General features: G+C 38.4%; 1 protein-coding gene across 3 annotated transcripts; it reads right to left on the bottom strand.

Annotated features, from left to right (window-relative positions):
- Window positions 1-1,082: 1,082 nt before the first annotated feature.
- LOC121738614 (ATP-dependent zinc metalloprotease YME1L) lies at window positions 1,083-27,757 on the bottom strand. Of its 3 annotated transcripts, none has more exons than XM_042130790.1 (14): window positions 27,644-27,757; window positions 27,020-27,557; window positions 26,576-26,725; window positions 25,481-25,613; window positions 19,214-19,316; window positions 14,265-14,475; window positions 13,087-13,187; window positions 11,526-11,654; window positions 9,724-10,053; window positions 9,419-9,602; window positions 8,614-8,762; window positions 8,049-8,155; window positions 7,069-7,250; window positions 1,083-1,214 (listed from the first exon to the last, which is right to left on the bottom strand). In XM_042130790.1, exons 1-13 carry the CDS (start codon window positions 27,677-27,679, stop codon window positions 7,094-7,096), a joined length of 2,328 nt encoding a protein of 775 aa, XP_041986724.1. In that variant the 5' UTR covers window positions 27,680-27,757; the 3' UTR covers window positions 1,083-1,214; window positions 7,069-7,093. The 3 variants fall into 3 exon arrangements, with proteins under 3 accessions (XP_041986724.1, XP_041986732.1, XP_041986742.1); XM_042130798.1 differs by having other exon boundaries at window positions 1,083-1,204; XM_042130808.1 differs by having other exon boundaries at window positions 27,032-27,557.
- Window positions 27,758-27,857: the final 100 nt, after the last annotated feature.

Genomic DNA, 27,857 nt, shown 5'->3' with positions numbered 1-27,857 from the left:
ACATCTCGCGGCCCGCGAGATGTTAAACCAACATCTCGCGGGCCGCGACAAATAAAATCCCGGCGGGCCGCATGCGGCCCGCGGGTCGCTGGTTGGGGATAGCTGGTTTAGACAAATGATTTTTATACAATATTATGATCTGTTAAGTTATGTTCGATTTTTTCTAAATTTATTAATAAATAAAAAATATGACCCATAAAAATTGCAAAAAATGAATGCCCGTACCCGCCAATCGACCGACTATAAAATAAATTTGAAAGATGTTTACGATAAAATAAAAACGTAGTGGTATAGACTCATTCTTCCTGAAGATGTTTAAAAAGAAGGGCACTCATTTTTTGCGATTTTTAAGGGTCATATTTTTTTATTTATTAGTAAATTTAGATAAAATCAAACGTAGCTTAGATCATACATAATATTGTATAAAATTCATTGGTCTAAACGCATTGTCCAGGAAGTAAATTGAGGAATACGTTTGTATGGAAAAACAGTACGAGCGTACCCTTTTAATGTGCTTTTAAGACTCTGTATTTTATAAAGTAATGATCGTACAGTCACTAAAGAGATATTATAAATAATTTTCGAGTCACAAGCAAAAACCTTGAAAAAGAGACCAAGAACAACTGTACCAATTTTCAAAACTACACGAACTATTCGGTCTGATATTCTTAATTTTCCCAGGCTAATAGAAATAAACCTTGTTGCTGCTGCGGAACCCTTCATGGGCGAGTCCAACTCGCACTTGGTCGGTTTTTTATAGTAATGAAATATGAGTTGTTCTATTGTGATTCTTTGATATTATTTACCAGTTCCTGGTGATTAAGACTGAATAGTTACATAGTTCATGCCATAACCAAAATCACAATTTTAAATAACACCCGAGTAGAGCTGATGGTGATGATGATAAATCATAATGCCTACGAACGCTCAAACCTACGTATGAGGTTTTGAGACCAAGAAATTGTGAAAACCTTGAAGTGTTTCCATAGACCCAACAAACTTGAACCAAGCCTGTTGCGTCGGGGGTCAAAAAAAGGTTATACTTTGTAAGCGATAAGGTTTATAGGAAAAGAAAACAAAAATTCAACGAAGTTATACTTATTTTTATTTGTTTTTGTATAATTTAACAACATGGGGCCTGCAAAATTTTCTGAGCCACTCCTCGCGCGCCGACCGCCCGCGCCGGTGTCAACGCTCGACGCCTCTAGAACAAACTGTAGCGTCCATGGTCACTCGTACTCGCTAGCGAGTATCAATTTTGACAGCTAGTCGAGCACTAATTAATCTTTACTATATTTCTATAAGACTTGTCTTTTCAAATGTATTAAAAACTGTATAGTATCTATATATTAATACGTGAGAGAAAAACTTTGTAACCCTTTTTACGAAAAATGGGGAAGCGTTGGAGCATGAAATTTCGCACAGTTGTAGTTTATATGGTGAAGGAGTGCATCGAGCTAATATTATTTTAAAATTATGCTTTTATCATATATATTTTTAACAAATAAAACGTTACACACACTACGACACTACTACTAGGAAAAATGGCAGATTTTTGAGTGACAAGCCTATACATACGAATTATACTCTTTTATTTATGGTTGAAGTCTGTTGACAACAAGTTGACACATTGAAAATGGATTATTGTTTTTTTTTTATTTAATTTTAGATACTATTAGACAATGCTTAAACGGCCAGTCTGAGATCAGCTGAGTCCCAGAGACAAAAATTGAAAAAAACTATGATGAAGTCAATATTTTTTACAAAATATAGGTAGCAGTCATAATGTCGTTGCGAGTAAGGTCGAATTTTGACCATTGGGCGATCTCTAGTAAAACTTAATAGTAAGTACCTATACAATAGTATTAAAATTTATTTACATCAAAGTTTATAATGTAATCGACATAAGATGGCATTTACAAGAACACAAAACTCATTATTATTAACTATAATATATAAAAAATACACAACGGATAATTTACACATGTTGCTGTATTAGTCTGCTACATTTACAGTTAAAGAAATATCAGCGACCTGTCTTACTATATTATAGTTCTGAATAATAAAATAGATGCACCCGAATTACTCAATAAATGTGATAATAATACTACCTTTATAAACGCTTTCAACAAATTGCTGGACTTTTTATTATTTTCATTCACGCCACAGCTTAATAAGATTTTGTGGCTTAATAGTAGTAACATTTTTATTTCTCTTTATTTTAAACTAGCGCGGCCTGCCCCGGCTTCGCATCGGGTATAAAATATGTAACTACTGAAAAAAATATTAATTAATCTATTCAGCAGATTCAGCAGTTTTGACTTGTATTTATTAAATTACTACCCGTGGCCCGCATTGGTCGGTACCGCCGCAAAAGTTACTTCCCGCATTCTATACTAATATTATAAATGCGAAAGTATCTCTGTCTGTCTGTCTCGCTTTCACGCCAAAACTACCGAATCGATTGTAATGAAATTTTGTATACAGATAGTCTAAAGCCTGAGAAGGCTACTTTTTTACTGGAAAAACTGGGGTGAAAATACGAAAATTTGTTCAAATTAAGTTAGTTCCAAAAATTTATACTAGATGGCGCCGTGCGTCTCTTACATCGCGCTAACGCTTGCCCAACATCTTTCTATAAGAGGTGGTATCATTATTTCGATTTTTATCGATTGTTTTTTCTTTTTTATGTTATTTAATAAGTCAGTACTTTATATTATATACAGTGACGTAACCTTAAACCTATCAATGATAAATAGTTTATGGGTAAAGTTGTGTAATTGGGGGGCTAAATAAGGTTTAAAATTTGGCATAAAATATAAAGTTTAATTTTGAAAAATGAAATATTATGTGCACACTGTACAGCTGTTTTGATTGAAGGGGTACCAGGGTTTTTTTTATACAAGCTTTTGACACCAATTTTGTTGACATCGCGCGCTATAAACTGAAGTCCACGCGGACGAAGTCGCGGGCAACAGCTAGTCTGTAATATCTTCGAAAATATTCATTTAAATCATATGCTGTAAAGGGCCATATAGATCTACATTAAATCAACAATGTATATAAGTTATTTAATTGGATAAGGATTAATGCTGTATTTATTAAAATTGCTTCGAAAATTTGCCAATATTTGTCGTAAAAAGAAAATGACAAAAAATGTTATTGTGGGATATCCATAAGAGATAGACATATACCATCGCAGAGTTTTCTGTACACCTTTTCAATGTGTACAATACTTGGTACATTATTTTGATAAATCTGGTAGGGTTCAGCCTGCGTTTGCAATGTAAGCGGAAAAAATGTAATTATTTACGACATCACATTAGAAACCCCAACAATAACAATATTTCTCCACTATTTAATTAACCGATTCAGTGCGGATGACACGGGAGCCGTATCATACGCGTTTTTAACGTGTGGCGTATGACACGGGAGTCGTGTCATTTGAAAAACGATTGTATCTCCCTCAAATTACACTTTAGAAGGTTCTACTCTGAACAAAATCATCTTAATTTTCCACGTAGAACAAGCCTATAGGCTTCGCCTCTGAATATTCTGTGAATAGAAAAAAAGTAGGGGCCGTCAACCTTTTTTAAAAGGTCCATTCATTGCGGATTATACGGCAGCCGCGTCTTAAAACGTTAAGGTTTTTAACGTGTGGCGTATGACACGTGAGCCGTGTCATTTAAAAAGCGATTGTATCTCCCTCAAATTACACTTTATAAGGTTCTACTCCGAACAAAACCGTCTAAATTTTCTACGTAAAACAAGCTTATAGGCTTCCTCTCTGAATATTCTGTGAATTGAAAAAAGTAGGTGCTGTCTCCTTTTTTAGCCCACCGTACATTATCCGAAATTTCTGATCACAAAAATTCGGACGCCCGCCGGCTAACTAGCCGCCAGCTAACCTAATCGCCAGGTCTATGACAGAATAATGTAACTGCAACTTATAGGACTGGTACTGACTTCAAAATTATGAAGATTGAGAACAGAAATACTGAGTACAGAATAAGAATTATTATTTAATACTTTCTAGTTCAAATTAGAAAATTACTATTGTTTTTACCTTGGAAGTCGGTTTTAATTTTTTTGTTTAAAAATAATAATTTTACTCTTTTTAGTTATTCTCAAGGTTTTCTACACAGTTTTGGCGTTTTTTATTAACATAATTGTCACCAACACACCTTGGTAGCCCATAACATCAAATTCGAATAATAGTATTATGCTTTAAAATAACAAAATAATATTAAAATCATTAGACAAACTACAGAATAATGATCAAAAACATCAGTCTCGAATCTCGATCTATAAGACTATGAAAAGTACTAATAACAGGGTCATAATTTGATGATGCATGGTGTAGTATTGATGATGATGATTAATGTAATCAGCATAGTAGCTTATGATTTTGGTATTTTAAACAACAGCGAAACTCCCAAACACGTATCTATAAGAAATCAGGAGTTCTGTTCAGCACCTTCGGGACCGTGGAATACTATAGTGCAAAATTTTTCTTTTTGGTAGCAGAATATGATCAAAACACATCCCATAAAACCAAAATAACCATATGTTCCCATTTGATTTTCAAGAAGTCCCCTGGATTCCTCATGGTTCCCATCATCAGATCACCACTTTTGTGAACATGGTACCAACTCGGAACCGGATCAATCGGAACAAATACCCCATACAACAAAAGAAAAATTTTGAAAATCGGTTCACAAACGGCGGAGTAATCGTTGAACACACCTCCTCTTTTTTTTTCGAAGTCGGTTAAAAAAACTTAACAACGAACTTCTTTAAATTTATCTACGAACGTTTTATTTACTTTGGAAACCCAGATCTATTTAATATAGGTAGGTACTCATTTTTCTAACTTTGAAACCTACAAAAGGTTTGCAACATCTGAATAAAAAAATCGCTTACCTGCCATTTTTAGGTTTACACTTAGTAAAACTACTCGAAATCAACTCAAAACAACGTAGCCTTCCGTCAACAACAATGGTTTTAGCTCAACTAAATAAATCAAGTTAATACAAGCGTAAAAAACAAAAAAAAAACATAAAGCTTTTTGAACGTGGCGGATGACACAGTAGCCGTGTCATCTACTTCTATGGCGTATGACACGGCTCACGTGTCACGGGAAAATTGTATGCCGCCACGACTGAAAGTCTTCAAAAATGTGCGCCGCATTGAATCAGTTAATGTTATACTATAACCTTCCTCTTGAATCATTCTATCTATTAAAGAAAACCGCATCAAAATCCGTTGCGTAGTTTTAAAGAATAAAGGGACATGAGAGGAAAAAAAGGGACTTTGTTTTATAATATGTACTAGCTGTTGCCCGCGACTTCGTCCGCATGGACTTCGGTTTATAGCGCGCGGTGTCAACAAAATTGTTGTCAAATTTAAAAGCTTTTTAAAACCCTAGTACCCCTTAAATCAAAATACCCAAAAACATCTGTGCAGTGTGCACATAATATTTCATTATTTTAAATTAAACTTTATTTATGCTAAATTTTAAAGCTTATTTAACCCCCCATTACACAACTTTACCCATAAACTATAATAATTTATCATTGATAGGTTTAGCACAGAGATATTTACGTCACTGCATAGATAAAGTACCTACTCAGTAGTGAGTTATATAAAAGCGTGTAAAACAATTTATAGAATCGAAAAATGTAGCTTGAGATGGTACCACCTCTTATAGAAACACGTAAGAGCAAACGATAGCGCGATGTAGGCGACTCTTAGCGCCATCTGTTATGAATTTTTGGAACTAACTTATTTTGAACAAATTTACGCATTTTCACCCCCTTACAACCCCTTTTTCCAGTTAAAAAGTAGCTTATGTCCTTTCTCAGGCTTTAGACTATCTGTGTACAAAATTTCATTACAATCGGTTCAGTAGTTTTGGCGTGAAAGCGAGACAGACAGACAGCGATACTTTCGCATTTATAATATTATATATATAGTATAGATAGATGTAGCTTATTGTAGGTCATAATTATTATAATATGGTATCGTCATGATATGTTCAATTAACCATTAATTTAATCCTTTCCATAACCTTTAATTTATTATACGTATACACTAGTGAAAACTTGTTATAACAGTTGTCTTTAAAATGCTGGAAGTTTTCCTTATACACAAAACATAAATAAATTTGAAATAAACTCGCCAGACAAAGACAGCGACCTTGTACAAATTATCCGTTGTACAAATATATTTGTCGAGTCGTTCACACGTACAAAGAACTTTGAATGTACCATCGAAGAAATTGATTCATAGGCAGATGACGGACCTACGTCATGCGGTCGGATCATGTCAACTTAATGTAAAGTATAGTTTAAAAACAGCCAATAAGACTGGCAGTCAGTATTGGCTTGGTATATGCCACGTGTGAACAGTTTTTCAAGCCAGGCTAACACTGGCTATTTTTCTAGCCAGTGACCTCCGCCCTCATACCCCTCGACCCTCGCGCCAGCGTTGCGGACATGTGTCTATCATGTGTTTACGCATCTCGCCAGTCACTGGCGAACGTCCGTACGGTATGCATGTGTTTGGAATTTCTAGGACAAAATGCCGAGAAAATTCAACGACGAGGATACTTTAAAAATTATATAACTTTATCTCGAATGCTTGTGTAATTGTTGAAAATAAACAAACGCGCGTTTCCGCACTAGAACAACTTCATGCCGGAATGAATTAAAAAAAGGAATCGTTTCGTTTTCTTTTTTTCTAATATTTCAATCGACTCTTCTGTTCGAACTACGTAGATGTTCCTTAAAACATTTCTTTTTCAACAGACTTTGCCGTTAACTCATTATTTTTTTAACTGCAAACGTGTGGACACCCGAAGAAAAATCCGTGAATGCGATGGCTTTGTCTAAACAAAAGGGGCCAGGCCAGTTCTGGCTTCTGCAGGACTGGCGCCAAGATTATTGGCTGAGTGTAAACTATACTTTAGTCATCAGCTGTCGGCTGGGATTGACAAAACGCGACCAAAATACGTAGGTCCGCTATCTCCTATTAATCAACTTCTCTGATAGTACAAATGAATCTCACAAGTAGTGTTGGCCTTCAGCGCACTCTACGCTGGCGCGCGCTGTCCGCCGAGCAGCGGCGCGGGCGCGGGGGCGGGGGTGGGCGCGGGCGCGGGGGGCGTGTCCACTCCGGCGCGCCGATCGCTCCTGATCTTGTCACCGTTCATGATCGCCTTGATGTCGTCCGCGTCCAGCGTTTCGTACCTGCAGCACGCGAGTTCATTATTAGAAACTCCAATTTGGGTAAGACAGCGCAAAAGAGGTTGTTCGTATCATCGTATATATCTAGTCCAGGGATGGCGAACCAATGGCACGCGTGCCACCAGTGGCACCGAGCACGTGACATAAAATTTGGAGCACGCTACCGGTCACAAAACTAGTATCGAAAAGTACAAGTACAAGTAGTACAAGGTGTGTTTACAACTGCACATTAGTCAAAGTTCTTTGAAAGATATATCGCACTGAAAAAGGGATTATAGAAATTAGAATTTAATGGCTATGCAAAATAGGGTACGCCACAGACATAGATCAAGATAGATACCGCATGTGTATGTACTATCAGAGAAGTTGATTCCTATGCAAATCGGGGACCTAAGTAGTTTGGTTGCGTTACGTCAAACCCAGCTGACAGATCACAATTAACATTGAATTGACATATTCGACCAAATAACGTTGGTCTGTCAATCGCATAGGAATCAACTTCCTCGATGGTACTTCGCGTGCCATATCGCGTTCCCAAACGACGAGCAATGCTCGTCTTTCGAAATTCTATTCTTTAGTCTGCTATCGGAATCGGACGTCAATGAGAATTTTAAAAATGTCTAAATGCCTAAAAGTGCTGTATTGAGCTGTAGACATTCAAATAGAAACGTTGGCTTAGATAATGGAAGGATTTCTTACAACGGTACGTCACACTAGGTAGGAAAAAAGTGGCACGCTCGTTTTCATACAAATGGAGCGACATGCGGTATCTATCTTGATCTATGTCTGTGGGGTACGCACTTAAGCAGGGCGTCGGAGAGCGCCTTGTGCTCCTTGGCGTGCGCCTTGAGGATCGCCTTCGCGCGCTCGTAGCTCTCCGACAGGATCTTCTTGATCTCCGCGTCCACCTGCAGACGTTCATCAGTTAATAACTAAACAGCGGTTTACCGGTATACCGCAGAATAGCCGTATTTTTACGCGGTATCGTGTGAACAACTTTTTCTGCGGTTCTCATTGCATGTTAACGTTAAGAACGTATGTAAAGTGTAATGATAACTAAGCTGTTTTGCTGAGACTCACTATGTCAATCCTTCATAGCATATCCAAGTCATCTGGCGTTACGTTCTTTTATTATCATCTCATTTTTTGATATGAATTATTTTTTGATATGAATAGAAAGTATTAAATCGGCGCCATTTTCATGTTGCCAGTGACTCACACAGACATATCTAATGATAAAATTTCAAGCTAAAATCCAACAAGGCTGTTGAGCGTGACAAAGCAATACATGTAATTGACAAACACAATCCTCTTTCTGGCTAAGTCGGGTTAATCTAGTAGACAGTACCGAGTGGTAGGTACTCACAAGCTCATTGGTATAGGGCCCGAGCTGGTCCGAAGGCGTGAGGCCGCGCGGGGGCTCCAGGGTCCGCAGCCCCACCTTCTCGCTCATGCCCCACTCGCGCACCATGTGGTTGGCGATCGACGTCGCCTGCTTCAGGTCAGACGACGCGCCTGGAAGTAAAACCCGTCAAATATCCAAAGAAATAACGTATAAAAATATTGATGTACCCTGTTAACGATCAAATTTGTTTGATGTAATTTACGTTTTCATCAAACAGCAGCGCAGACGAACAAACGTGCTTCAAACAAGTTTGTCAAACAATTAGCTAGAATCGGTTTGAGATCATGAGCTCTTGTTTGACAAATACAGCGGAACACGTTCAAACACGTTTGTCAAACGCTACGCCAATCCAAACTTTCTTCAAACAGCTCAAACACGTAGATTGTTTGACAAACGCTTCAAACAAAGCTGTACACTATCAAATTGTTTGACAAACACGTAAAGTTTGACAAACAATTTGATCGTTTACAGGGTACTCATATTATGTGTTGCTGTCAATTTCCAATAAGTGATAGGTAATGTTACAATGGTATGTTTTCTTTTTGCTAAAGTACAGTCGCCAGACAGAATCTGTTCTCTACATTTTTTTAAAAGTCGTCAACGTTGCTTGTTTTTTTTTTCGACTACTGGTAACAAAACGCGTCGTATTTGTGCACGAGTGAGAGGCAAGTAGAGTAGGGATCCTGTCGCTTTAGTAGGTACTCATATTTTGTGTAAAACTGCATAATTATGATGGAGGGATGTTTATGCAATGTATAATCTGTACCTGAGGTGATCTTTTCGGGGCCGTAGACGAGCTCCTCAGCGGCGCGGCCGCCCATCATGGTGTCCATCATGGCGAGCAGCTGCTGCTTGGTGACGTGGTAGCGCTCCTTGGCCGGGATGTACGCCGTGTGGCCCAGCGACGGCCCGCGCGGGATTATCGTCACCTTGTGCAGCGGGTGCGCGTCCTGGAATATAACGGGCCTTTACAATTTGATATAGTGATAATAACGTTGCCTACGAATACTTATGTCCTTTAAAGATCAACAAGGACGATCACGAAAAAACTATGTTCTGCGGTGAACCTACCTTGGTGTAGTAGGCGACGACGGCGTGGCCGCCCTCGTGTATGGCGGTGATGGCGTTGGCCTCGTCGTCGGGCAAGCGCGTGCGGCGCGCGGGGCCCATCAGCACCTTGTCGCGCGCCTCCTCGAGGTGCGCCATGCCGACGGCGACGGCGCCCTCGGCCGCGGCCCGCAGCGCCGCCTGGTTCACCATGCTCTCGAGGTCGGCGCCCGTGAAGCCGGTGGTGCCCCGCGCCAGCGCCTCCACGTCCAGGCCGGGGTGCGCCCGCACGCGCGCCACGTACAGCCGCAGGATCTCCAGCCGACCGACGTAGTCCGGTGCCGGCACGTTCACCTAACGGTAGTCATAATATTGGAGTTATTTTTGTTTTTTTTTTAAAGGAAAACTTACAGCTAATACGAAGGTTGAATTAACAGAATAACAATACAAATGCCAATTATTAGAAGTTTTCGCGACAAGGTAACACCGCGAGCGGCGAGTCTATCAATTCAATAGGTGTCTAGTCGTATAGCGAGCGAAATTCAGATATGCAATCATGTTGCAATGTGAACTGACTGTGTTACGGCCTGTCCACATCTCCACGTCACGACGCGACGTCGTCAACGTGGAACGGTGCGGTAACGTGACACGGTACAGTGACGTGACGTGAAAATGCACGTCACGGTGTAGCTACATTTTAAGTCTTTTTTTCTTCATCTCTCTCCGTCTTCTTAACAATAGCAGAAACAGAATACGTATTGTGCGGTCCACATCTAGATAAGTAGTGAAGAATGTAGCAGTTTTACAAGGCATTGTGACGTACAATGTTGCTACATCGTCACGTGCATTTGTGTGTTACGTTGACGTAAATTTTCACATCACGACAACGTACCATGCCACGTTACCGCACCGTTCCACGTTGACGACGTCGTAATTAACCAGTCGCCTGCGACATCCACTGTCGCAGTCGACTGGTTAAAAAAGTAATTTAATCAAACAGCTAGCTAGCCCTTTGACTGAACAACCCTATTCAATCACACGGCTATACGTAGTTTAGCCGACTTGTTGACTGCAACGTTCAACACTACAGCTAGACGACGCTTAGCCAACTGGGTAATTGGTAAATTAACTATGGTGACCATTAGTTTAGTGCTATTATTACACAAGCGTAATAATAACAAGCAGATTTATTAAAACTAACTAATTTTGTACACAATTTCAATAAATACCTTGGCGATGCATTTCATAATCCCGTAATTTCTCCTCAAATATTTGTTTAAATTTTGATTCACTCATATATGCCCCCATTATTTCTGTCTCTTTAATGATACTGGTAACGTATATTTACGAAAAATATCTTAATATTCCACAATTAATAACACCGGTTAGTTGACGCCATATTGTAAGCAAAACGCACCTAGCGCTGAGGTGGTGAGCGCTGAACTAATTTAATCAAACGGCGGCTTTTGAATCAGCTGTGGTGTTGAACGTTTTGAGCGACTGAAATATTCATTTAAAAAACTAGACGTGTGATTGAATGGCGTTGTTCAGTCAAAGGGCTAGCTGTTTGATTGGACGGCTATTTTAACCAGTTGGCTGCGACATAAACATCATTATCCTTGAAACCATCAAATGAGCCCGTCAAAATGAACAACTTTTTCTATGAGAACAATGCTGGGAACTCAAAAAAAACCGTCTTCATACCCATTGGCTGCGAAATGGACATGTGGACAGGCTCTTAGATATAATATAACAAATATAATAACTTAACAGACATAATTATTAATTTTAGTAGATGTATTTAGTTTGTAAACAGTTTTCCCCACCTCGACGTCGAATCGTCCGGGCCGGAGCAGCGCGGGGTCGAGATCGTCGCGGCGGTTGGTGGCACCGAGCACGATCACGCCCTCGTTCTGGTGGAACCCGTCCATCTCCGACAGCAGCTGGTTTATTGTCTGAAACGAGTTTGTTACACTTCAGTTTATGATACAAATAGAGGATACTATTCAGTAAAAATTACCAAGGTAAACATAACAATTTTCATTTTCAAAATTAAGCATCGTTTAGTCTTGATTTTATTCCATTAGAAACTTAGTTAGTTCATCTATTTACAATAACAAGAGATCGCCCAATGGTCGAAATTCGACCTTATTGAACGACATTACTACTACCTATATTTTGTAAAAAAATATTGAATTTATCGTTTTTTTTTTCAACTCTTGTCACTGGGACTCAGCTGATGTCAGACTGGCCGTGTAAGTATTGTCTAAGCCTGGGCGCGTACTAGCGGCCATGCCGCGGCGGCCAACGAGAGTATGGTGTGGCCGCTTGACAGCGTGCGGTCAGGTGCGCGTGGTCTATGGCGGTTTCATACTAAGATATGTATCTCGATTGCCGCCGCGATCTGGCCGCCGCGGCTTGGCCGCTAGTGCGCGCCTGTGCTAATAGTATCTGAGATTCAATAAAAAATACTATAATCCATTTTCAATTTGTCAACTTGTTGACAACAGACTTCAACCATAAATAAAAGAGTATAATTCGTATACAGCATAGGTTTGTCACTCAAAAATCTGTCATCTTCTTGAGTGTGCGTATTGTAGCGTGTGTAATGTTTTATTTGTTAAAAAAATGTATGATAAAAGCATAATTTCAAAATAATATTAGCTCGATGCACTCCTTCACCATATAAACTATAACTGTGCAAAAATTTCATTCACCTACGTTTCCGCATTTTTCGTCAAAAGGGTTACAAAGTTTTTCGTTCGCGTATTAATATATAGATTCCAGTTCGACTTGAACACTAACTGTGCAGTTATTAGTACGATAGACGCGGCGGGCGTTTCTTGGCTGTCGCGCTCTATACTAAACTAGCTATTTGACCGAGCTTTGCTCGGTATTCGATAAAACACACACCAATAAAATGACATTTTCTAAAAATGATTCCTAGCTAGATCGATTTATCGCCCCCGAAACCCCCTATACACTAAATTTCATGAAAATCGTTGGAGCCGATTCCGAGATTCCAATTATATATATATATACAAGAATTGCTCGTTTAAAGATATAAGATACTGTGAATCCGAGTTGAAATTTGAATTACGGGTTGTCAGGAAGGCCAAGTTATTTCAAATATTGCACTATCACTAATAATATCGAAACGCCCCTTGAGGGTCCATCCATAAAGTATGTCACACCTAAAGTTGGCGGGAGGGGATCGACGAAGTGTGACATGGTGTGACAAGGAGGGAGGAGGAGTCCTAAGTTTTGAGATATCACATTATATATTAAATAAATAGAATAGTGAAATTTAAAATATTAAGGCGGTTATAATTTTTAGATGTAAAAATGCAAATTTGTGACGTCGCACTAAGAATGTCAGTTGCTTACCTGATTGGCGTAGGGGTGCAGCACGCTGTTGGTGCGCTTGGCGCCGACGGAGTCTATCTCGTCGATGAATATCACGCACGGAGCGCGCTCCTTCGCCGCCTCTGTGGTCAATTGTACTATCAGAGAAGTTGATTCCTATGCAAATCGGGGACCTAAGTAGTTTGATTGCGTTACGTCAAACCCAGCTGACAGATCACAATTAACATTGAATTGACATATTCGACCAAATAACGTTGGTCTGTCAATTGCATAGGAATCAACTTCCTCGATGGTACAACATCGTAAATACACACTAAAGGTGGCCATACACGGGACAATTATCGTAACGATTTATCTCCTCGATGTTAAAATCGAACGACAAATTGTACGTGTGTAGCAATATCGCAAACGATTTTACGTTCAAAAGATCGATTGGACGATTTTCTTGACGATCGATCGAAACGACAAATTGTCCACCTTAACAAGTCAACATTTCAAAAATATTGTGTATAGTCCGTCAAGAAAGTAAAGAAATTAAAAAGTGGCAACATCGTAGTGTCATCCCTTTTTTCTTAGATTGATTTGAAAGGGATGACACTACGATGTTGCCACTTTTTAATTTCTTCACTTTCTTGACACTTGACAGACTATAATTGCAACCTCTCTCTCTGTCCATCTCTCTCTTGCAAAACGATTTGTGATATAATAACAGCGTGTACACGGTACCGTCGTGTCGATATATCGCTCTTTTTTATTTAATGAAAAAAAAATGTTTATAAAATCATTCTGAAATACGAAAATGCAAATTCTGTTGCAACAATAGAAATCAATGAGTACTTATTGAATTTAGGATATAAAACTTCACTACATATTAGTGAAAAGTGAAAACTTTTGACTGGCTTATCAACTATGTATTGTTTTATTTAAAATTACATAAGCTGTAAGTTTTCTATGTATGTTAAACCAAAAATAACGTATAATAACTGCCACACCGGTTTTGGTGATGGTTTCATTGAAACCAGGCCTGTTACGCAGGAGTAATTTTATAGTGCCCAAGTATGTGCGCAGTACACAAGAGCACCCAGTAGGACGGACGACCGACACGACTGGCGAGAGATCAGGCGGAGGACCGACTTTTTACACCAAGTCCGAGCCAAGAGCCGCGCTCTAAGCCACTGGACCACGGAGGCGTTACTCACTAAACAGATCCCGCACCCTCCTGGCGCCCTGACCGACTAGTATCTCGTCGAACTCGGGTCCGGCGGCGTGGAAGAACGGCACCCGCGCCTCGCCCGCCACCGCGCGCGCCAGCAGCGTCTTGCCCGTGCCCGGCGGACCCACCAGCAGCACGCCTTTCGGCAGCTTCCCGCCCAGAGATGAGAACTTCTCCGGGGACTTCAGAAACTCCACCTGATAACACACATTCAATAAATCATTTGATCACCAAATATGTAGTATTAATAATGAGACTTATGTATAGGTAATTTTTAGGGTTTCGTACCCAAAGGGTAAAACGGGACCCTATTACTAAGACTTCGATGTCTGTCTGTCTTTCTGTCTGTCTGTCTCCAGGCTGTAACTCAAGAACCGCTATAGCTAGACTTCTGAAATTTTCACAGATTGTGTATATCTGTTGCTGCTATAACAAATACTAAAAATAAAATAAAGTTAATATTTAAGGGGGTCTCCCATACAAGAAACGTGATTTTTTGGCCTTTTTTGCTCGAATTCAATAATGGTAACAGGGCACTTGAAATTTTTACAAAATCCTCAATTATATTTGTACTTTAATAATTTAATAATTAATACTACAATTAGAATAAAGTAAACATTTAAGGGGGGCTCCCATACAAAAAACACAATTGTTTGTCACTTTCACACTATACCGCTGTAAGTCTGGGGCAAATATCCCAAAGAATATTTACATTTTACCCTACCTAACTGTCGATCTGTCTTTCTGTACTACTGGAACCAAATTTGTCGGTCTGTATGTCTGATAATATTTATCCCCTACGGATTACATATAATTATAAAATACTCAGTTTTTAAAATAAAAGCTTTTTTTTCAAAAAGTTTTTTGAATATATTTTATTTTTTGTTTTTTAGATATCTCTGAATAGATTTCTTAGTATGTTCTTAGTTTTGTTTTGTTTCAAGAATTTGTTAAAATCGGATTAACTTAAGTCCTTAAGAAATTTTAATCAGTGAAAAAACCGTGTCTATATCTAGCGAGTTGTTTAAATATTCCGTTTATTTCTACATGACTAAAAATTTAACTTAACAAAAATTGTGTAAAACCAGACTGGATTTGACTTGACATAACATGACATGACGATACGACACGACACGTCACGTCAAATTATGACACGACACGTCACGTCACGTTACATCACAAGTCACGTCACGTTACCCCACGACACGACACGATACGACACGACACGACACGACACGACACGACTCGTCACGTCACGACACGTCACGAAATGACACGACACGACACGACACAACGACGCCACTGAGCCCTTTTATTTGATACCCATATTATTGCAGAAGTGCTTCAAAAATAACTATTCCCCTATATTGGATGAGCGTCCATTTTGTATGTAGAATGACATAACATTCGTTTCCGAGTTACTCTCGATGAGCCCTTTCATTTGATACTCATATTGCAGAAGTGCATTAAAAATAACTATGACTGTATTCCCGTGTCTTGGATGAGCCGCCATATTAGATGTAGAACGACAGTACATTCGTTTTCATGATACTCTCAATGAGCTCTTTCATTTGATACCCATATCGCAGTAGTGCATTAAAAATAACTATTCCTCTATCTTGGATGCGCCGCCATTTTGGATGTAGAATGACATTACATTCGTTTTCGAGTTACTCTCAAACAACCCTTTCATTTAATATCCATATTGTAAGACTGCATAGAAAATAACTATTTCGCCATCATGGATGGTCGGCCATATTGGATTTAGAGTGATGTCACATACCACATCGTGCATGGTCATCCAAACTAAACGTGTATGCAAAATTTCAGCTCAATCGGTTAAATATATCTACTTCAAAATTAGGTTCCAAAATTCCACCGCAACATACATACTTACATACATACAGAGCAAGTTAAATAAAAGCTTTTAAAAAATTTGAGAATCTTTTATGAAAATAGTATTTTAAAATAAAATATTTTCAATAAAAGGTACTGTGTTGTATTTTTGTAACATAACAGCTATAATATTATTTTTCCTTCTGGTAACATCGATAAAAAATATCCCAACAAAGATGTCAAAGTCAATCAAACTTTTTGCTTTCGAGTGTGGTGCTAAAGAAGCATGTAAAACAGTGTGCTCTACAATTTGTCGAGTTAGGCTCGGACATTGTTGCTCGCCTGTCTTTCTTGCAAAAATTAGGGTAAGGGATAGTTCCCTTTGTGAGTGTGGGCTAGACGAAGGTACCTTGGATCATATATTTTTAATTCTCTTGTCCTAATAACCATATGATCTTCTCCCCGCAACCATTCCCCGTCCTATCAATTTTAAATCTGTGTTATGTTTTGTAAATACGTCATTTATTAAAGTGTTACGTACATTTATTGATACTAATAAAATAAAATTGTAATTAGTAAGTAGTTACTAACCCTAAATGTTTGTGTTGTTTTAGGTCCTCTCAACAGACTCATTTTATAAAAGTAGTACACCGTACACTTGTTTAAGCATTAGACCTTCTTCAACACAGAGTCTTTGCCACTCACTCTAATATTGGCAACTCACCAAGGAGCCATTATTAAAAAGAATAAGAAGAAGAAGAGTGTGGTGCTGTCTGTCTGTCATAGATATGCGTCTACGCTTTTTTCTTGCGGCTTACGAATTACGGAGAAATTTGTTTGTTTCTGTGCATATTATGTCCGTCGAGTAGAGCCTCCGTTCCTCCGGTTTGTGTGTTTGTAAATTGTAAGTGCTGTGCGATTGCTCCTGTGCAAGAACTGAGATAGGACTCTTTGTACTTTGTAGAAGTGTTGTGTTCCTTTAAAATGTTTTGAAATAAAATAATGTTCTTGTAATAAATAAAATTTATAAAATTCTGTTGTTTTATTTTAATTTTAAATGTACATCTAATATTCTATAAATATTTAGGTACCTATAGTAATACTAGAATCCATAGTACCGCAATAAAGCGCCATCTGTAACTTTACGACGGTACTAGACCGTGGTAAAGTTACAGATGGCGCTTTATTGCGGTTTCCACAAAATAAAGAGAGTGAGGTCTCTATTCCAGTATATAATAAAGTACTCTGTGGGAGTGGCGTGTGCGCTCGTCGTTTCTGGAAGCCGGCGCTCTCGGCGACCGGTTGTAAGGGAGACGGACACGCGCCGCGCGGAAGCGATAAGCGTAGCGATTTTGTCGTGCATATAACAAACTAGCTGTTGCCCGCGGGCAACAGCTAGCTTTGTCCGCGTGGACTTTAGTTTATAGCGCGCGGTGTCAACAAAATTTGTGTCAAATTTAAAAACTTTTTAAAACCCTGGTAAGTGGTATCCCTCTTAGGGCCGCGCTACACCAGAATGGCAGCGCTGAAAGTGCTCGCCTCGCCGCTGCCATTCCGGTGTAGCGCGGCCCTTAATTAATCAAAATACCCAAAAACAGCTGTGCAGTGTGCACATAATCTATACTAATATTATAAATGCGAAAGTATATCTGTCTGTCTGTCTGTCTGTCTGTCAGTCTCGCTTTCACGCCAAACGCCAAAACTACCGAACCGATTGTAATGAAATTTTGTATACAGATAGTCTAAAGCCTGAGAAAGGACATAGGCTACTTTTTTACTGGAAAAAAGGGTTGTAAGGGGGTGAAAATGCGTAAATTTGTTCAAATTTCCAACTCAAACTCGGAAACTCGGAAAAGTTAGTTCCAACGATTCATAATAGATGGCGTCGTGCGTCTTCTACATCGCGCTGACGCTTGCTCAAACGTCTTCCTATAAGACGTGGTATCATCTTACATTTAAGTTTCGATTTTTTTCGATTGTTATATCTATTCTACGGTATTAAATAACTCAGTACTTTATCTGTGCAAATCTGTGTGTGTGTGTGTGTGTGTAAGAAGTAGCCTATGTCCTTTCTCAGGCTTTAGACTATCTGTGTACAAAATTTCATTACAATCGGTTCAGTAGTTTTGGCGCTGTTGTTTTTAAATTTGATATCTAATTTGGTAGGTGAGTTATTAGTTAATAACGTGTATAACAATCGAAAGAATCGTAAAACATACCTTGACATGGTACCACCTCTTATAGAAATACGCATGAGCAAGCAATAGCGCGATCTAGGGGACTCTTGGCGCCATCTGTTTTAAGTTTTTGGAACTAAGTTAATTTGACCAAATTTACGCATTTTCACCCCCTTACAACCCCTTTTTCCAGTTAAAAAGTAGCCTATGTCCTTTCTCAGGCTTTAGACTATCTGTGTACAAAATTTCATTACTATCGGTTCAGTAGTTTTGGCGTGAAAGCGAGACAGACAGACAGATATACTTTCACATTTATAATATTAGTATGGATATCGCTACACCGGTACGGAACCCTTCGTGCGCGGGTCCGAATCGCACTTGGCCGATTTTTATAACATTGTTTATTAGTAAATCTATATTATATTATGTATATATTCAAAGCAGCCTGGGTCTCGTGCCTGGCTGGTAACCAAAGAGATTATGATGATGACTTCTCTTAAGTTTGGGGGTAGCATGGGCACCGAAGAAATCTCGCCTAGGGCGCTATTAGTGCATCCGGCATTGCATGGGCTTTCAGCCACTGACCAATAGCGCACTAGCAGCTAGGCCGCAGCGGCCAGGTCGCGGCGGCCATCGAGATATATACCAGTATGAAATCGCCATAGACCACGCGCACCGGGCCGCAACACATACTCTCGATGGCCGCCGCGACTAGCCGCTAGTGCGCTAATTTAATATGCAAATATTGGGTAGCAGTTTAAGCCCAATTTAAGATAATTGGGCTTAACCCATCTAGCCCCGTACGAGCACCGGTGATCGCGACAAGAATAGAATACAATAGCATTTCCGAGAATCCGCGATCGAAGGAATTAATCCTTCGATTGGGGATTCTCGGCTATCTCGGGGATATTCTGCTACCCACCACATCCTTCAACTCCTGCTTGGCCTCGTCGGCGCCCTTCACGTCGTCGAAGGTGACGGAGATGTCCTCGGGGTCCACCTCCACCTGGTTACCCAGCTGTATCCTGCGCATGTTTATTATACTTATTATAACTGTCACGCAAATATAACCTGTATCATTATAGTAATAGTGTTTTATTGCATAATTTAAGCTGAGTGGTTAATATTAAGTAGACGTACTAATATACATAAAAAGTTTCATATAGACTTTAGAATTATTGTCGAATTTTATATTCCAACTAGCGGTCGCCCGTGGCTCCACTGATGTAGGTTACCGCTGCAAAAAGCCTACACAGGAAAGACTCGGTCAGCAAATAATTCCCAGGTCCTTTTACAGACTCCGACACTCATAGACGACGCAGTCATTATACGCAGGCTGCACAGTGCACAGTGCAGGCTGCACAGACGGATTGTCTTCCTCCCGCACCCCCGCCTTGGTGACGCCCACTATCACAACATTTTAATTTCGCCATAATTTCAAAATCAAACGTCCAATTTTAATCATTTGAATGATTAAAATTGGACCAAACCAAATAAAGAAATAAAAATTCGTTTATTATCTCACCACAAGATCAATACAATGTTATGTAGTACATACTTAACAAACTTGGCACTGGTTATGTGGGAGACTGATGCCTAAACTAGGCGAAGTCTATATTTCAGGACACCAGGATCTTCAGGCTAGGTAAAAGTATTCCAACTACATATTTACAACAGAGCAGTTATTTTTTAGTTACTTTTATTATCAACTAGCTGTCCCGGTGAACTTCGTGTCACTTTAAAACCTTCCCTGGACTTCTACGAATATTTTAAGACTAAAATTAGCCCAATCCGTTAAGCCGTTTTCGAGTTTTAGCGTTAGTAACATAATTGAAAATCCATTTTTATATATTTGACTTTTAAGTATTATCACAAATCTTTTGTATGGGAGTATAGAAAAGTGTTGTTTTTAGACTTTTTCAGGAAATTTAATTTTTTTTTAGAATTTTTCTCTCCCTAAGAACCATCCTCGTACTTTAAGGAATATTTTAAAAAAAGAATTAGCGAAATCGGTCCAACCGTTCTCAAGTTTTGCGCTTAGCAACACATTCAGCGACTCATTTTTATTGTTGCTTATAGGGTGTGATAGTAGTACTGCATGTGTGTGTGTGTGTGTGTGTGTGTGTGTGTGTGTGTGTGTGTGTGTGTGTGTGTGTGTGTGTGTGTGTGTATATATATATATTTTTTTTTTTTTTTTTTTCATTATAACATTTTTTTTCACTTTTGTATGGGGAAACTCGTGACGCTCGGGCCCTTGCCCATACAAAAGTGAAAAAAAATGTTCGTCTTTCAGAGCTGCTACTTTCACAGTAAACTCTCTACAAGGAACATACCCTACACACTACACACCCTAAAGTATTATCACTAGTTTTTGTTACACACTGTATAAGAATTGCTCGTTTAAAGATATAAGATAATATCTGTGGCCACTATAACGACAAATACTAAAAATAAAATAATATTTAAGGGGGGCTCCCATACAACAAACGTGATTTTTTTGCCTTTTCGCTCTATATCAATAATGACAACAGGTAGGTACTTGAATTTTTCTCAAAGTCCTTAATTATATGTGTACTTTAAAATTTAATAATAATTTAAAAAAAATTAAGGGGACCTCCCATACAACAACTACAAATTTTGGCCTAATTTTGCTCTATAATGGTACGGAACCCTTTGTGCGCGAGTCCTACTTGCACTTGGCCGATTTTTTACACCTTGCGTCCGAAAAACCCAAATATCTTACGGACCTTTCCAAAATAAGCCTATGTTCAGCAGAAATAATGTAGGATTCCAATGGTAAAATAATTTTTCAAATCGGTTCAGTAGTTACGGAGCCTATTAAATTCAAACAAACAAACAAAAAAATCAAATCTTTCCTCTTTATAATATACTAGCTGTCCCGGCAAACGTTGTTTTGCCCATATTATTTTATTGAAGTGACTAAAATATAAGTATGGCGCCAGCCGCCAGGACCCCGATCTAGCCATTTAGCCGCTCCAGGCACAGATCATTTTCGCCGCCCTTTACATATACAGGAAACATATTTGTTGGGGGAAAATGGGAGGAGTATTTAAGTAAAATACTCAAATATTTCCACTAGCAAACTTAAGGTAGGTTAGCTGGTAAAATTCTCAAACTTAAGTGGTAGATGGCTAGGTTGGAAGATAGAAATAAGTCAATTTCGTCGCCTCATTTTTGCCGCTCTTGGCAAATGCCCGGCTCGCCCCCCCTTAGATCGGGCCCTGTATGGCGCCATGATCGTTCGACCTGGTTCTCTTAGGCATTTTCAAAAATTTAAGAAAATAATTGAATGCGCCAATACCTCAGTCAATGAAAGAAGATGACGAAAATTGAAGATGAAAGTGCAGTGTGGAAATAGCTATATCTAAAATCCCCTCTCGCACGCGCACCCCCGCGCCGCCTTGATGACGCCCACTTCGCAACGGGCCGTGCAGTAGAATTCATAATATTATTATTTAAATGTCGCCATAACTTTAAAACTAAACGTCCAATTTTAATCAATCACAGACCATATATTATCTACATAAACTGTAGTTAGTGATGAAATAATTTATTTTGATATAAGGATTAATAGCATGAGTAAAATAAACTCGTCTAAATGTAGTCCAAAAAAAATTCAAGATTTTTTAAATAAGTGCCTCACTCGATATAGATACATATAGTGTGTCGCGGACTTTTTTGTAGATATTTATAAGATCTACAACTAAATGGAACATTTTATGGTTCTATCTTTTATAGTTTAGGCAGCGTACGCAAAATGAGTAACTGTTCTGGTCGAATTTTTACACCTTGTGTCCAAACAAAACAAAAATTTCGAAAATCGGTTCACAAACGGCGGAGTAATCGTTGAACGTACAAAAAAAAAAAAAAAAAAAAAACCACAGCCGAACATACAGGGTGTCAAAAGACCGCTTCCGATAACTTCGTGGGGTTATTATAGGGCATGAGATATATCCATTGGTGCAAGAAATTTTCATGTAATCGCCAGTTTTTAAAATAGTCAAAATTTTCAACACGCAATGTATAATGCGTGCAGTTAATGCGCGATAATATCGCCCGCCGCCGATGAATGAAACCCCGGGCCGAGCCGGCCCCCCCGCGCCACCCGCGCCGAATACCGCGCGCGCGGCTCTGCGCTAGTCATGAGTTAAGACAAAACAGCTGATCGTGGTGTGCCCTATACCCTAGCCCGTAGGTACCTAGTGAATAAACCACCAATATTGTAATGATAAATTACAATAGTTTACACGATTTAACAAAATGTTACAATTTATTAATTACCGTTTCTCAGGTTTTTACTCAAAAATACTCAGTTTTTACTTCCGGCCAAAAAGGAAAAGAAATCATAATTCACATCCGATCATCATCCGATTTACACATCTGTAAAAATACATACACAGTTACCTACTGCACCTATCAATACCTATCAATGGAAAACATACGTGATAACATGTTCACTGACCTGTGATCAGCTGTCTGCTTTTATGAAATGCAGTTCGAACTGTGCTCCATGATCCATCTAACTCGATGTAGATTGCAGAGTTATTCAACACTTAACAAAAGTAATTACAGGAGACATTCCAATTCTTTAAACACTTTTTATTCCACTGTTTAAACCGCACTATCGTCTATCGACGACGATGTTCACCTGTTCCTTAAAGCATCGCACATTCATCGGACGTATCTTGTCACGGCCCGTTATTAATTACAAACATAAAAAAAATAGTTAACAATACACAAAACAAGCAATAATATGACAACATCTAAACGTAAAATTACAAAACTTAAACAAAAACGTCACAGTACCTACACCAGCACGGCGCGTGTTAGACAGCCGACTGAACAAAATTGAAGAAAAAACTTTGTAAAATAATAGGGATGTATCCCTGTGCAATGTGAATATTTTGAGTAATCGATAATTTTTTTATCGATAAATCGTATTAATTGTTTTACATACGAGTACGTATTGATTACTGTCAAACTAAAAATAAACAAATACCTACTCAATATTAAGAAAAGCGACAATAATTAAAAGTTATTTAATTAATTAGGTATTAAAGTATTTTAGACGCGCATAACGCGTACCACGGTATAACAATCACTTTATCACGGTAATGTAGGTATCGAATTTAAAAAAATGAGATGAGATCTACTAAATAATAGTTATAATTTTTATTATTTAATGGTAATTTAAATATCGACTAAATAGTATTGAATTTATAGGGTACAACACTTAGATTGTCCTTGAAATGGATTAGCGACACGTGCGTCGGGCACCTGCACAGCGGCGCGCTTTGTCGGCGCCGCGATCAAAGCAAGCCGCCGGTCGGTGTCCTTTGACTACTTCCGAAAGTCGATACACGACGAACATTATTTCAAAAATTAAAATAGATTTTTTAATTTAGTAGCCATTTGAGCATTGAGGTAATAGGTTGTTAGAGTTGTTAGGAGATAAGTTTGATTTTTTAACAATTACTTCAAGTATCAAAACGTGGTAGTATTGTGTAAAGTGTTAATAATTGATTATTATTTCAGTTGTAATAAAATACTTTGTGGTGGTTGATACATTTCGTTAACGAGAAGTTTTTTTGACGTTCTTGGTAGTGACTGGTCTTATTGCTTGGTGTTAAGGACTATTTTCAAAATGCATAAAGAAGTAAGAACACTTGAACTCAACATTTTTCACGTAAGTTAATTGCCAGTTTTATGTATGAGGTTTTTTCGTGTATCGTCTGTTATTTCGATTGATAAGTGACGATTGCGGATAAACAGTTCATCCGCATAGGTTTCGTTACTTACGATGAACTTTTTAACTAGTCTAATAATCTTAGAAGTTTGCCATACTGTCGTAAGTTGTTACACATGCACAGACAGTTACTTACAGTTTTCTACATGAGCTACCATTAAACTCTTAACACTGCAAGTAGCTTAGATGAGAGGTCAGAGGTCAGAGTTCTAAGTTCCACGTCATGGTGACCTTCATGGGTTTGAAATTGAAAAGACATACATTAGGGTTTCTGTGTGTTCTGTCGTAAGTCGTAACTCGTAGTGTATCGTCATTCGTCGCATACGACCTTTCGACTTAGCGTGCGTAGGGCGGAGCTAACAGCTGATTAACGCGGTCAACGTTCTCGGGTATGTACTCGGAACACGAGAACGTTGACCGTGCGCTTGCAAATGCTTATTGGGGTAAAAATAATAAAATTTAAAAAAATATTTTAAAATATTTTTCTATGTGGTTTATTATCATGTTTAAAGGGTTTTAATTATAAAAAAATAAAGAATAAAAAATTAAAAAAATAAAAAAAAAATTAAAAAAAAATACATATTCGTAATCAGAAAATGTAGTATAATCATACCCCAAAGTTATCGGAAGTGGTCTTATTACACCCTGTATAACCTCCCGTTTTTTGGAAGTCGGTTAAAACCCAAATATCTTACGGAAACCTATTTTTTCCAAAATAAAATTTAGCCTGTTACTCGTGGATAACGTAGCTTTCAAATGGTGAAAATTCGAAATTTTTAAAATCGGTCCAGTAATGGTCCAGTAGTTTTTGGGTCTATTCATTACAACTAGAGATCGTCCAATGGTCGAAATTCGACCTTAGTTTCAACGACATTAGGACTACCTACTACCTATATTTTGTAAAAAATATTGACTTTATCATATTTTTTACAACTCTTGTCTCTGAAACTCAGCTGATCTCAGACTGGCCGTGTAAGCATTGTCTAATATAATCTCAGATTCAATAAAAAAACTTTAATCCATTTTCAATTTGTCACCTTGTTGTCAACAGACTTCAACCATAAATAAAAGAGTATAATTTGTATGTCTTGTCACTCAAAAATCTGTCATTTTTCCTAGTGTGTGTGTTATAGTATGTGTAATGTTTTTTTTTTTTTAAAAATTTATGATAAAAGCATAATTTCAAAAAATTATTAGCTTGATGCACTCCTTTACCGTATAAACTATAACTGTGCAAAATTTCATTCACCTGTTTCCCCATTTTTTGTCAAAAGGGTTACAAAGTTTTTGGCTCACATATTAATATATAGATTATACAAACAAAGTTTTCCTCTTTATAATATTAGTGTAGAGTGTAGACTATGTACTTAGATGATTAATAAAAATAAATAAGCTTAGTTTTTTACATAATATGACACCTACCGGAAGACAGTGCCGCTGACAGAAGCCATCAAGCTGACAAAGATGGCCAGGAACAGCACAATGGTCAGCAGCTGCTGCACCAGCTTCAGGTACTTAGATGTCTTGGTGCCGCGCACATTCTCGGGGTGGGAGCCTGAAATCGTAATTACTAATTAGTAAGAATACTGTCATGTTATTCATTTTGAGTAATATAATGCAAAAACGTATCTTTCAATAGCTTTAGCGTTTCTCAGGGCATACAACTCTCTCCTTTTAAATCAACAAAACAACTTTAAGCACAATAGTTCCGCTGGGACTTAGACCATTGTTTGATAAAATATTATTTTATTTAATATTCCATATGATTTTTTAAGAGTAGATGAGATCGACATCCGAATCCAAAGTGCTCTTCAGTGTAGTGCGGCGCAAAAAAAAAAGAAGTGCAAAGATACTAATATATAAATCCCACAAAAAACATTTCTTTTAAAATGTTGTCGAACGACCACATAAGGTTTACCCAGTGAAAAAGATATGAGATCTCATGTAGAACCAAGCTTCTGAATCTACATTCTACACGGCCTAACTCTACTGACCCTAACTTAAACAGTAAACACATTCTACATATCAGTAAATGACTGTAAGTACTGATTTATGTCATAATATGTTTAAGTGTATACTTAACTTAGATTACCAAATTTTAGCTTTCTAGCACTTCAGGAAGTAGCTAAACATTTTGATGATCATCAGTGTGTCAGTGAGTCAGTGACGAAATCGGCGTATTTTAGATATCAATAAAATCTAAAGTATTAGAGCTATTCAATTGAAACTTTGTATGTTTAATAAGTGTATTATTGACATCATATCCTGAGAATATGAACTATTTTGTGCATCGGAAACCAACTCTATGAGGATTCAAAAAAACGACTAAACACTTAGAGAAAGGTAGGTAGTGCCCTTGCGCTTCGCTTGGCTCGTCTCGGCGACTGTAATTTGACCTATACTCAAGGCCAATAGCGCACTAGCGGCTGGGCTGCGGCGGCCAGGTCGCGGCAGCCAGGTTGCGGCGGCCAAGTCGCGGCGGCCATCGAGAAGAGACAGAAGCTGCAGAATGTGTACCTGCTAAATATCCTTCTGCAAAGGCAATTTTAATTTTATCCTTCTGTTGGTTCGTGAGGACATTGTCTTCGGTGAGCAGCTTATCCAGGCGGGGCACCACCTCCGGCCCCAGACCCGATTGCTTCTCAACATTTGCTGTTGCACTCAGCCCTGCAACACACATCAAACTTATAAAAATTAAACAATTTTTGTGCATAATTTTTTTTTTTTATTATGTGACGTTATTAATGAAGCACCAGGAACTATTTACGGTATTTATTACATTGACACAAGTTAGTACATACTTAATATTATAGTTGGTATGCTAGAAAGATGAATTTAAGTGACAACTAATACAAGTTTCTTCTTAATTATTAGGCAGGTCACAGGTCATGTTCAACCTCTAACAATAAGAGGTATCTAAACATTATAACAAAAATATTCTTACTGTAATAAAATACTAACCCAAAAACTTACGCAGTCTGTTAATGAGATTGGGATTCCTCTTCAGGTCAGCATTAATGCTTCTCTCTGTTTTGAAACCTCGGACTTGTATGTTGCAGTTGAATGACTTATCTATTAGACTTCTAGACAGCAGGCCCACAAAGTTACTAGTTACACTGAATTTACCATTTTTACCGCTTAGGTCGACCGTCACAGTAGGAGACCTCGAATGTGTCCATCCTCTTTTGTTTTGATCGAAGGAAGCCGAGGATACGTAGGAAACCTTTTTGCTGGAGGTTGATTCCAAAATATTATTGAAACTTTTGGGAGTTCTCATCGACGGGACGAGGGATTTGACGTTAATATTACGCATCTCTGTTGCAACATTCTTATCGATGTTCCGTAAGGCCTCCTCGAAGCTCTCCGGGCATGCCGCAGGACTATGCGAAGCTCCTGCACTTTCTTTGCCTTTCACATCCTTGTTTCTGTCGCCGTTTTGCTTTTTTGTGCGAAATAAACTAGCGTAGCGCGACGAAAACTGACCAACACTTACTAAAATCTGCAACGACGAAGGTTATAGTGACAAACAATTTTCGGAGCGCAATAATTGCGACAGCACGTGAAGCTAGCTAAATTTGTATTTACCTGATTTTGGGTGTTAAGAGAATTCAATGAGAACATGTTACATGTAGTATAGATTGTTTTGTTCTCAAGTGCACTCGAAAATTTTGTAGGCTTTTCTTTGCGATTCTTACAAGGTGTCAATCACAGATTACTAGTATTTAAGGTGTCAATTGTCAATTTTAAAATCACAAAATATGTCAATTTTGTCAAAGACAATACTAATATTTTTTATGTC

This window comes from Aricia agestis, chromosome 2, assembly GCF_905147365.1.
Source record: "Aricia agestis chromosome 2, ilAriAges1.1, whole genome shotgun sequence".
In the NCBI taxonomy this organism is placed as follows: Eukaryota; Metazoa; Arthropoda; class Insecta; order Lepidoptera; family Lycaenidae; genus Aricia; species Aricia agestis.
The sequence above is the reverse complement of the archived record's forward strand: the minus strand, read 5'-3'. Positions and strand labels throughout refer to the sequence as shown.

What these genes read in the sequence shown, in the direction of transcription:
- LOC121738614 (XM_042130790.1), bottom strand. Translation starts at nt 27,679, where the DNA reads ATGTTCTCATTGAATTCTCTTAACACCCAAAATCAG. An exon ending in CTCTTAACACCCAAAATCAG is followed by an intron (nt 27,558 to 27,643) that starts GTAAATACAAAT and finishes TCGTCGTTGCAG; the next exon opens with ATTTTAGTAAGTGTTGGTCA. An exon ending in CTCTCCGACGCCCTGCTTAA is followed by an intron (nt 7,251 to 8,048) that starts GTGCGTACCCCA and finishes CGCGTGCTGCAG; the next exon opens with GTACGAAACGCTGGACGCGG.